At 39.7% G+C, this 12,694-nt stretch overlaps 1 protein-coding gene across 1 annotated transcript; it reads left to right on the top strand.

Annotated features, from left to right (window-relative positions):
• The first annotated feature begins 6,538 nt into the window (after positions 1-6,538).
• LOC108434036 (extracellular calcium-sensing receptor-like) lies at positions 6,539-9,912 on the top strand. Its single transcript, XM_017708949.1, has 6 exons — positions 6,539-6,750; positions 6,896-7,187; positions 7,316-8,107; positions 8,305-8,532; positions 8,655-8,778; positions 9,005-9,912. The coding sequence occupies exons 1-6, from the start codon at positions 6,539-6,541 to the stop codon at positions 9,910-9,912; spliced, it is 2,556 nt and encodes an 851-aa protein (XP_017564438.1).
• The last annotated feature ends 2,782 nt before the right edge of the window (positions 9,913-12,694 follow it).

Genomic DNA, 12,694 nt, shown 5'->3' with positions numbered 1-12,694 from the left:
GTAGATCAGTATTTTGTTGTCCTGTTTGTTAAGATTTGTAGTTAGCTATGCAGTAACAACTGTAGTGACAGCTTGTTAATTCACCACCTAGCTAAGGTTGGTAAGATTACTTGCTGGGTGGTTGACTGTGCTAAAAATATACACTATATTGCCAAAAGTATTCACCTGTCTGCCTTCACACGCATACAAATTTGAGTGACACCCCATTCTTAATCCACAGGGTTTAATATGACACCGGCCCACCTTTTGCAGCTATAACAGCTTCAACTCTTCTGGGAAGGCTTTCTCCAAGGTTTAGGAGTGTGTTTATAGGAATTCCTCACCATTCTTCCAGAAGCGCATTTGTGAGGTCAGACACTGATGTTGGACGAGAAGGCCTGGCTCACAGTCTCCACTCTAATTCATCCCAAAGATGTTCTATTGGGTTGAGTTCAGGACTCTGTGCAGGCCAGTCAAAGTTCTTCCACACCAAACGTGCTCATTCATGTCTTTATGGATCTTGCTTTGTGCACGGGTGCACAGTCATGTTGGAACAGGAAGGGGCCGTCCCCAAACTGTTCCCACAAAGTTGGAGGCATGTAATCGTCCAAAATCTCTTGGTCTGCTGAAGCATTAGGAGTTCCTTTCACTGGAACTAAGAAGTCAAGCCCAACTCCTGAAAAACAACCCCACACCATAATCCCACTCTTCCTTGTGAACTTAATGAAGAATGGTTGATTACCAGTCCTGGACTTTGGCTGTGATTTTATCTCATCAGCTGCTACTAGTCTGTTTGCCATATGCAAGGTCCTGAACTCCATCAGCTCTCGGGCAAGCTCTGGACACTGAGATGACGCAGATGGTGCAAAAATCAAAAGCAGGGTCGAACAAAGCTGGTCTTCTAGCCAGGCTAAGATGCAGAATCTGCCCACTTGTCTCTCACAAGATCAAGACAAGAGCAGACTAAGCATTGCTAAACAGAGAATTACAAAGCACTGATTCTAATTTTTACAGAGACACAGCTGAATCACTATATACCAGATGCCACAGCTGAGCTAACAGGCCACTCGCTCCATCAGGCCAACAGAACATCTGAATCATAAAGAAATCAGGGAGCGACTTTTGTGTTTATATACAAGAAAACTGGTGCATAAACACAACCACAGTCGATAAATTCTGCTCTCCAGACTTGGACCATTTCACCTGCCCACGGAATACACAAATGTTTTTGTCATGGCAGTATAAAAACCAGCACACGCTAATGCTGAACTAGCGCTTGGACACATGTATGACACCATCAGTAAACAACAGAACACACAATTTGATGGCATTTTTTATTACTGCTGGTGACTTTAACCAAACAAACCTCAAGAATGTTCTTCCCAGATTCTACCAAGATGTTGAATGCACCAGCAGGGGGAAAAACACCTTCAACCATGTCTACACCAATACAAAGGACATTTACAGGGCCATGCCCCACTGCCACCTTAGACAGCCTGACCACCTCTCTTTGTTTCTCTTCCAATCACACAAAGCTCTTGAGAACAGTGCTAAGCCAACCAGCAGAACAGTTCAATTTAGGCCTAAGAGAGCTATCACTCAACTCCAGGAATGTTATAAGACACATGTATTTGCACATTAAACAGACTTGGAGGTATACATTTGCTCTCCTCTGTCATATTAACTGTTAAATATTAACTACTGTGTGTAACTGTGAGCAAAAGGATCCTTGTGCAGCCAAACAAGAAACCATGGAGAACCTTCAAAATCAGGAGACACCTCAGTCTACAGTGTTGCCAGGGTGAACTTTGAGAGAGGTATCAAGCAAAACACAAGTACTAACAACAGATAGAGGAATACTTCAACGGCAACTCCAAGCAATTTTGGCTTTTCTGGCTCGGAAGCTGCCTGATAACTTTAATGAAGCCAAGTTCATCACATTCAGCATGCTAATATTCTGAGCACTGTGGGTTACCTTTATCCCAGCTTATGTCAGCTCTCCTGGAAAGTTCACTGTAGCTGTGGAGATATTTGCTATTTTGGCCTCAAGCTTTGGGTTGTTATTCTGCATCTTCCTTCCAAAGTGGTATGTAATCATACTGAAACCAGAGAAGAACACTAAAAAGCAAATTATGGGAAAAGTGCTAGTTAAGTGAGCAATTTAGTTACATAGTTCTAATTACAGCCTTATTATGGTTCAGAAAACACTACAATATGTATCATCTTACATTTTCATACCAAACAGAAAATGTTTTATTTTTAGCCTAATATTTTATTCTGTAGGCATCATCCAACTGTTATGTAGCTATTGAAACTTGGGAAATAAATTTGCAAAGTGTCATAAAAACCAAATAAATCAAATTCTGAATTTCTTTTCGGCTGAAGTCACTGTGACCAACTGTCATCATAAACAGATTACATTTACAACACTTATCAAGATAAGTGGTCTTTGTCATTTCTCAGTATTAATTTGGAACAAAATGTCGTTCTAGTGAGCACACACACTAGGGGGCAGTGAGAGCACTTGCCTGGAGCGGTGGGCAACCCTATCCACAGCACCTGGGGAGCAGTTGAGGGTTAGGTGCCTTGCTCAAGGACACCACAGTCACATGCTGTTGGCTCTGGGGATAGAATCGGCGACCTTCCGGGCACATAGTTCCCTAACCTCCAGCCCACGACTGCCCCATTCTCTCCTTTTTATTACCACGCAGGGTACAGGACCTAAGAACAGAAAGGGCCAAACTGTCATAAGCTATCAGAGAGGTGAAGGCGCACACACACTCAGAGAATCCATGGACACGTCCTGAATACCGGTGACACGCGGCACATGTGGCAGTGCGTTCAGGCCCTCAGTAAGTACAGGAAAACATCTCCCTCCTGTGATAGTGATGCCTCCCTGCCAGATGCATTGAATGACTTCTACGTACAGTGTGAAGCGCAGAATAACATGGCAGTAGGAAAGACCACCCCTCCACCCAGTGACCAGGTACTGTGTCTGTCCACTGCTGATGTGAGGAAAACTCTGTTCAGTTAACCCACGGAAGGCTGCTGGACCAGAAAATATTACTGGCAAAGTGCTCAGGGAATGTGCTGACCAGCTAGCGGGGGTTCTTACGGACATTTGTTGCTAAGCAGTGCCGTTGTTCCAGCTTGCTTTTAGGACACCACCACTGTCCCTGTGCCGAAGAAATCTCCAGTGGCTTGCCTCAATGACTCTCATCCCGTTGCACTCACACCCATCATCATGAAGTGGTTCGAGAGGCTCCAAATGAGGCACAGCTGCCTCCTTCACTGGACCGTTTGCAGTTCGCACATCGCTCCAACTGCTTTACAGATGACGCCATAGCCACCACTCTTCATCTGGCCCTCACTCATCTTGAGAAAAAGGACACTTTTGTTAGAATGCTGATCATAGACTTCAGTTCAGCGTTCAACACCATCATCTTTTTCATCTCGTTGGAAAGCTGAGCATGCTGGGCCTAAACACTTCCCTCTGCAATCGGATTGTGGACTTTCTTACAGAGAGACATCAATCAGAGACATCATCAATCATCATCTGGTTCCATTTGCCACAGTTACAATAAATTTGTTTCATAAAACAGTGCCTGTTTGCCTTGTCTTAAGTTAAATTCTTTCAGAAAAAGCCTAATGTGGAATTATTTTTCTCCATGTTTAATTAAATATATCTTTAATGAAAGACAATAAACACATAAATAACAGAAAGTAATCAGATTATGTTACTTTAATATAGTAATTCTTTGTTTTAGGTTTAAAATGCATGTTAAAAAGGTAATAGTCAGTTTTCTGTAATGAAATACACGTTTAAAATAACCTTCCCAACCTGGTAAAAAACAAAACAAACAAACAAACAAACAAACAAAAACGAGATTGCTCTTAACACTCATGACATCTGTTTATGGGGAAAATCCCCAACAAGCCAGAATAAATCGGGGGGAAAAAATTGTTACTTGAGCCGAACTCTATAAACCAATTTTAATGTTTGTCAGATTTTACTGCTGTTTTTCAATATGTGTAAATTTTTCATTTTAATGTGATGATCAGTTTTAAGTTTATGGGTCTCTCTCTAGTCAAAGAGATAGACACCTGGGGCCTTATTACAGACAATGTTTAACTCTCAAATCTTATCTTCTCTGTTAAATCACCATGACAACTTCAGTTAGACCTGAATTTAGGACAGATGCTATTAAGCTTAAGTTGATCTTATTCTCAAAATAAGAACAGTACTTACAGAAGAAACAGTATTACGGAAGCACCCTAACTAGACAAAATTTCCGAAATACTGACCTTATAAGACAACCCCAGAGGCATCTTAACTTCTGTTTTCATCATTTGCTTGTTTTGTTTTATAAAGTGACAGGCAGTGCAGCTCACTTGAAATAGTTGTCCTCCTTTATAAAGTGTCTGGGGCCACTCAGATAGCAAACTCTGCTAGCTTGCATCTCTGAACAACATAAAATCTTAGTTCAGCAAGGTAGCATTAAGAAATACCGCAGGTGACAATTTTAAATAATATACTGGACATCTTAAAAACAAACTTTCTGGAGCTCTCGAACAATCTTGAGTAGACACAGGATCATTGTACAGAACAGGTGAATATGACAGCAGCAAAATAGGTTACTGCTGCAGGGTCAGCCGTGGATACTAGTGGTGCTGCATGGGAGCAGCAACATGATCTTTGATCGGTACCTACTGGAGTAGCCAATAGCACAGACAGAGAAAGACTGGTTTTCAAACTGAGAGGTACAGATTGCAGTCTATGCTAAACTTTAACTGCATGTCCTCTGCCACACACACACCATAAATGCAAAAAAAGAAAAAAAGTGAAGAAAAGGCAGACACAAAATCAACAAACCGTTAACTTGACTAGTTAACCACTGTGTTAGTGGTTAAATTAGTTTAGCTAACAGCTTGTTCTAAAATCTATAATTAAAAGGTGATGTTTGCATCTGCACCAGTATCACTGCCACTGTTACAGTAATAAGTTGCAAAACACATCTCTGTTTTTATTTGTGACTGCATCAGGGAAGTATGGTGTCTGAAACAGTATAGTAATTTCTCAGACTGATTTACTTGACACATTCTATCCCAGTGACCTTTCTGCATTTAATTCAAGTAGATTAAATTGCTGGCCCCATTTACTTTTTTGTGTTTCATTTTGCCACACCTTTTACTCTTATTGTTTGTCATGCTTCTCACTCTGTATATTTTATGGCTTCTACTCTGAGATCCTTCTGGTTATTACTTTATCTCTTTCCCTTTTCACATATTGACGTACAGCTTTGTGGCTATTTAAAAAGGCTTCCAGTCAGGATGTTGAGGCGCATAGTGAGCAGAGGTCGCCAACTTTCTGCATAGTCAATCGCTACAGACCTCCAAAATTCATGTGGCCTTCTTCGTGCCTCATTGGCACGCAAAGAACATTGCGTAGAGAACTTTATGGAATGGCTTTCCATGGCTGAGCAGCTGCATCCAAGCCTTACATCACCAAGCGCAGTGCAAAGCGTTGAATGTAGTGGTCTAAGGCGCTGCCACTGACGTGTTCTCTGGAGTGAAGAATCACGCTTCGCCGTCTGGCAATCTGATGGACGAGTATGGGTTTAGTGGTTCCCAGGAGAACGGTACTTGTCTGACTGCATTGGGCCAAGTGTAAAGTTTGGTGGAGGGGGGATTATGGTGTGGGGTTGTTTTTCAGGAGCTGGGCTCGGCCCCTTAGTTCCAGTGAAAGGAACTCCTAATGCTTCAGCAGGCCAAGAGATTTTGGACAATTTCATGCTCCCAACTTTGTGGGAACAGTTTGGGGACAGCCCCTTTCCTGTTCCAACATGACTGTGCACCTGTGCACAAAGCAAGGACCATAAAGACATGAATGAGCACGTTTGGTGTGGAAGAACTTTGACTGGCCTGCACAGAGTCCTGACCTCAACCCAAAAGAACACATTTGGAATGAATTAGATCGGAGACTGCAAGCCAGGCCTTCTCGCTCAACATCACTGTCTGACCTCACAAATGCACTTCTGGAAGAATCGTCAAAAATTCCCATAAGCACACTCCTAAATCTTTGGGAAAGCCTTCCCAGAACAGTTGAAGCTGTTATAGCTGCAAAGCGTGGGATGACATCATATTAAACCCTACTGATTAAGAATGGGATGTCACTCAAGTTCATATGCATGTGAAGACAGATGAGCAAATACTTTTGGCAAAGATAGTGTAGTTCATTAAATGAAATATAATTTGACGGTATTAATACTTTTGTGATGATATATACTGTGTACACTAAAAGCCACAGTGTTACTGCCATACTAACTATACTATTTAAAAAAAACCCCACCAAAAACAATCATTACGCAACCCACATAAGGCACTGAGGGCTCTTTTTAGAAGTCACACCTCCTTTGACTGTAACCCAGTAGCATAATCCTACCACAGAGGACTTGCTTTTACATTGGTATAAATACCACAAATCATTCATGTCCAACCAAGTTAAGCATCAGACCTGGTGCACACACTCGTTATCTCTACTCAACAGTTGGACAGGTGAATGGAGTACATTTTTACTCTTTTGCATGTGGTAATGACTATCATCAATTTTTCTGGTGCTAATGAAATTTGTAGCCTCCAAGGAGAGTCTGCATATCCAGTTCTTTCAAAGGATGGTGATATCATAGTTGGAGGGATTTTCCCCTTCCACAGCACTTGGGAGGTCCCAAACTTGTCATATTTGGTCAAGCCACATTCATTCAAATGCAGGAGGTAAGCAGCAAGAAAAATGTGAATTTTACACAATGGCTGAAAATGTACTATATGAGTTCAGCATTACATGAGCCACACATATATTAGTGATGATTTCATTCTAAAATAATGTCTTTTTATTTCTCTCTAAATGTTTACTGTGCAGTCTTGATTTCAGAGCCTTCCAGTATTCACAGTCCTTGATTTTCGCAATAGAAGAGATCAACAACAGCTCCTCTTTACTGCCTGGAGTTTCACTGGGCTACAAGGTTTATGATACCTGCAGTTCAATAGCAATAGGGGTCAGAATGGCTATGGCACTTGTTAATGGAAATGAGAACTCAATACTGGATGAGCCCTGCACAAAGCCAGCACAGGTGCAAACCATTATTGGCGAGACATATTCATCAGTGTCAATGGCTATAGCAAATACTATCGGGTCTTTCAGTATTCCAGTTGTAAGAATTACATTTTTTCATCATTTTCATTTTGTCATAACTTTAACATTACATTGTCTTATCTTGACTAGCAAAAAATTATGACTGAACCTAATGGCTTAAACACTTATATGAATCTGTTTTTTTAGATCAGTCACTATGCCACCTGTGAGTGTCTCAGTGATAAAAGGAAATATCCATCATTTCTGCGCACGATTCCCAGTGATTATCACCAGAGCAGAGCACTTGCAGAGATGGTGAGTCACTTTGGCTGGACCTGGGTGGGTGCAATAAGAAGAGATGATGATTATGGTAACAGTGGGATGGCTGCATTTGTTGAAGCTGCAGAACAGCTGGGCATTTGTTTAGAATACTCAATTCCATTTTTTAGAACCTACTCACAAGAAAAAGTGCTGAGGATTATTGAGCAGATCAAAAGCTCTACTTCTCGAGTGATTGTGGGATTTCTCGATAACTGGGACTTGGAGATTCTGTTGCATGTGTTTTTTGAACACAATGTCACTGGATACCAGTGGGTGGGAACGGAGGCCTGGATCTTTGATTCAGAATTGGCTACAATGGATAAATATAACATACTGCAAGGAGCCATAGGGCTAGCTATCCCCAAAACAACAGTGACAGGTCTGAAGGACTTTATTCTGGATATACATCCACTGAAATCTGCAGGCAGTGCCATTTTTACTGAATTCTGGGAGGCTCTGTTCAAGTGCAGCCATACACTGCAGAATGACTCAGAGGATGTATCACCATGCACAGGTGAAGAGAAACTGTCTGATGTGGAAAACACTTTTACTGACATGACGCTGATGCCCATTTTCAGTAATGTGTATAAAGGAGTATATGCTGTTGCCCATACTCTACACAAACTTCTTGGCTGCACACAAACATGTCCTGCAAAGAAACAGCCTGATCCTGTCACAGTAAGTTAACATTCTGAATAAGCAGTGATTTTGAACTTAGGTCACAAGTCTTTGGTACACAATTTGACACTAATAAAAATAATAAAGATACTGTAACTTTGCAGAGAACATAATGCTCTTCATAAGACATTTTAAATAACAAATAGCAAAAAACTGTTCTGTTTTAGGTTATATTGGTATTTGAATTTATCTTTCAGTTTCTAGAACATCTAAAAAAGATGCATTTCAAAACCAAAGATGGTGAAGAGGTTTATTTTGATAAAAATGGTGACCCTGCTGCAAAATATGAATTAATAAACTGGCAAACAAGTAAAGAAAACCAACATGAGTTTGTCACTGTTGGACACTATGACTTCTCTCATCCCTCTGATGATCACTTAGCGCTAAACACTGCCTCTATTGTTTGGGCACAAAACAGCAATCAGGTACAGTACAAAAGGATTACTTAAACAGGAGCTATTTCTTGCAATATGTATTTGAAGTCACCACTTAAATTAACAATGGCTAAATATTTTTTTGAGCAGTTGCATGTTTTCTTCGATCGCAGGTGCCAATATCTGTGTGCAGTGAGAGCTGCCCTCCAGGCACCAGGAAGGCAGTCCAGAAAGGAAAACCTATCTGCTGCTTTGACTGCATACCATGTGCTGAAGGGGAGATCAGTAATATATCAGGTACAAAAAGTCCAAGTAAGAGAACAAAATAAAAAAATGTGTGTTTAATGCGGCTGAAAATACCTTTATACATTTTGGGATAATTTAAAGGTTTTTGACCTCATTTAATGGATAAGTAGAGACTTTTAAACAGCATGTTTGTTAAACTGCTTCATCTGTACTGTATGTTGCTATTTTTCCTATGTATCTAACTTTCCTTGTTGTTTAATTTCTCACTGCCTGACAGATTCAATTAAGTGTGAACAATGCAATCAAGACTATTGGTCAAATCCACGCAGGGATGAATGTATAAAGAAGAAAATTGAATATTTGTCCTATGATGAAACAATGGGAATTTTGCTAACAGCTGTTTCTATTACTGGTGCTTTTGTGACAATGGTAATCGCACTTATATTCTTTAGATATAAAAACACCCCAATAGTCAAAGCAAACAACTCAGAGCTGAGTTTCCTTCTGCTCTTTTCGCTGACTCTGTGTTTCCTCTGTTCACTTACTTTCATTGGTCAGCCCTCTATATGGTCTTGTATGCTGCGCCACACAGCGTTTGGGATCACCTTCGTCCTCTGCATCTCCTGTGTTCTGGGGAAAACAATAGTGGTGTTAATGGCCTTTAGGGCTACAATTCCAGGCAGTGATGCCATGAAATGGTTTGGGCCTCTACAGCAGAGACTCAGTGTTCTCACTTTCACTCTTATACAGGTCCTAATTTGTGTGCTTTGGTTAATAATATCCCCCCCTTTTCCATTTAAAAATTTAAATAACTACAATGACAAAATTATTCTAGAATGTAATTTAGGTTCAGCAGTAGGTTTCTGGGCTGTGCTGGGTTATATTGGATTTCTGGCTCTTCTGTGTTTTGTTTTAGCTTTTTTGGCTCGGAAGCTGCCTGATAACTTTAATGAAGCCAAGTTCATCACATTCAGCATGCTCATATTCTGTGCAGTGTGGATCACATTCATCCCAGCTTATGTCAGCTCTCCTGGAAAGTTCACTGTAGCTGTGGAGATATTTGCCATTTTGGCCTCAAGTTTTGGTTTGCTGTTCTGTATCTTTCTTCCAAAGTGTTACATAATCATAATGAAACCAGAAAAGAACACGAAAAAACAAATTATGGGTAAAGTGTCAGTTAAGTGAGCTGAAAAGAAGTGAGCGACACATTGACTATTAATAGTTAACATTTTAGAATATGTTATCTGAAAGTTTAAAAAGAATCTGGAGATCAACAGAAAAGTAAACTTAATGTGAAACTCTTGTTGGTGTTGTTCTTTTTTTTTCATTTTTGATTTTTTAACCAAGAATAATATCATCTTAGAAAGTTAATCAACTTTGGATTAGTTTAGCTCAAGTTACTTTAAATGTATACCACTAAATGGGAAGATATGTACAAAGCACATGAAGTGTGTTGGGGATCGTAGTTTTACTACTGACAGTCAGTCGAATGTCTTTGTTTCTTACAGCTGTCTTCAGGTTAAGGAAATAACTTTTAAATCATGATCTTCTCCTGAATAACAAAAACATGGAATAACTGAAAAACTAAACTAAAAAAGTAGAATAATTTTTTAATGCTAGAATTTGTTTGTTGTATGTGTTAATTCTATAAATATTCACTCTTTAAAAAACAAAGGTTCTTCAAAGGGTTGTTTTATTTATTTTTTTTAAAAAAGGGAATGTTTCTATATTGAGTTCCTGAACCAAATGTGTTGTGTATGGTTCTATATAGAACCTTTTTGAAAATGACTCAATTCAGTACAAAAAAATGTGCTTCTATTGTTGTGATGTCAAGCTTGTAACACCAGAAGAACCCTTTTTGATGCAATGAAGGCCCATTCTCAAAAGGGATTCAAAAACCATATAAAACACATTTACCACCAAACTGAAGAACCTATTAAACATTTTTTCCCCAGTAATAGCTTGAAAAGTTAACACATAAAATCAATTCAGTGTGCCTAGTCAGTGTGTTTGTAATATGTTAAGAATTCTTTCTTAACTCGAACATTTGCGCTTTTAGTTATTAAATTTTAGCTGCAAGAAAACAATTTGCACCCATAACCACATATGTTGGGATCAAAGCTCTGATGTAAACCTTGTACATTGTAAATGCTGGCTCCCCAGGGATAGAGACACAGCTAATTTATTATATTTCTAACCTTAACTAAAAACAACAGTAGTACCACCAGAATATGCATAATCAGAATCAGAATCCTTTATTGATGCCAGAGGGAAATTGCAGTGTGTGGCATAGTAAAATTATATTCCATGTTAAAGTTATATAAGTTCACTATATGTAAAGAACTGTCATTTGGGCTGCTGTCATCCATGGTCAAGTGCGGTGAAAGTTTCTGAATTCAGATTTGATTTTTAGCTTGAATTAGCCAGATAGTCCTGATGGCATGTTTGATTACACATTGCGACTGCTGCATGAACCACTCAATCAAATGGTTACTAGTCTTTAATAGACATTGAGTAAAGCTGAAAAAAACTGAATGTCATCTACACAATGAGATATGTTTGTGCTGTCACTTTTCACCATCATCTGATTAGATAACCCATATGACACAACATAAACCAGTAAAACAGCACGTGTGCACTTAGATGTACTCCATATTACAAAAAACAAACATATGAATGACTTAACTACTTGATTTGATTTTGAACATGCAGGCCACTGTAAAAAGACATGCTCTTATGAAACGGTGTCTAATAAGATAGCCCAGTGTTGTCTTTTAAATGCAATAATAGTATTCCTCCACCAGAGGGCAGTAAGCTGCCACTTCTATGAAGGGCACACTAATAATAACTTCATTATCACTTGAATATGGCTTGCTGTACTACTACATAACCAGTCATGTTAAACCCTTACAAGCAACTGAGAAAGACTCCCTGTGCTGTTACTATCCATCAAACGGTTAGGTTCTCTGCAGAGGCCCTGAGAAAGTTCGAATTATTTTTTTCTTTAAACATTTCTCAGAGGCCCACAAGGTCCACAAAAAAAGCAGTAAGCAAATGATATTAATACATTATGAGCATTCAGACAGGCCAACATTCTGAGAGATTAAAGCATTTTAATGTTCCCTTGTTTATGTCCATTGAAATGTTACAAGCTCTTATTTAAAAATGACTAATTACTAAATATTAACACCACCCAATTCCAACGGGTGGCAATATTCTTAAAATCATCCTTCTCTAAGAAGTGGCCTGCTCTCAGAGGAAAACCTCACTACAAAAAATAAGGCAAGCGTTTGTCCTCTACAAAATGCCACTTAGTTTCTACTAACTCTCTTCCAGTACTTCAGGACAAGCAATAATTAAGCCAAGTCAAGTCAGCTTTTATTGTCAATACTACAATATGTACAGGACATACAGAGTATTGGAACGGCATTACTCTAAGACCCCATGGTGTAACGATAACATGAAAAACACAGTAAACAGGAAATGTGCGAATTAAATAGACACTAAATATGACTAAAAAGGGCATAAGTTTGACCTCTGTTTCAGGCCAACACGCACAGCAATATCCCAAAACTACAGTGATATATGTAATTAATGTCATACACACACACACACACACACACACACCTAAGCTGCTTATCCTTTTGGGTTGCGGGGGGAGCTGAAGCCTATCCCAGCAGTCACTGGGTAGAAGGCAGGATACACCCGCAAGGCAGACATTCTCACACACACACACACTCATACCTAGGGGCAATTTAGCATCTCCAATTGGCCTGACTGCATGTCTCTGGACTGTGGGAGAAAACCCGAGAACCTGGAGGAAACCCACACAGACACAAGGAGAACATGCAAACTCTACACAGAAAGGCCAGGTGGCCAGGGAATTGAACCCAGGCCCTTTTTGCTGTGAGGCAATAGTTACCCACTGTGCCACTGTGCAGCCCATTACTGTCATATAGTCAAATTT

The sequence above is a fragment of the Pygocentrus nattereri genome, chromosome 7, assembly GCF_015220715.1.
Source record: "Pygocentrus nattereri isolate fPygNat1 chromosome 7, fPygNat1.pri, whole genome shotgun sequence".
NCBI classification, from domain to species: Eukaryota; Metazoa; Chordata; class Actinopteri; order Characiformes; family Serrasalmidae; genus Pygocentrus; species Pygocentrus nattereri.
This window is presented reverse-complemented; position numbering and strand designations above follow the sequence as displayed.

What these genes read in the sequence shown, in the direction of transcription:
- LOC108434036 (XM_017708949.1), top strand. Translation starts at nt 6,539, where the DNA reads ATGGAGTACATTTTTACTCTTTTGCATGTGGTAATGACTATCATCAAT. An exon ending in GGTCTTTCAGTATTCCAGTT is followed by an intron (nt 7,188 to 7,315) that starts GTAAGAATTACA and finishes CTGTTTTTTTAG; the next exon opens with ATCAGTCACTATGCCACCTG. An exon ending in AACAGCCTGATCCTGTCACA is followed by an intron (nt 8,108 to 8,304) that starts GTAAGTTAACAT and finishes TTTATCTTTCAG; the next exon opens with TTTCTAGAACATCTAAAAAA.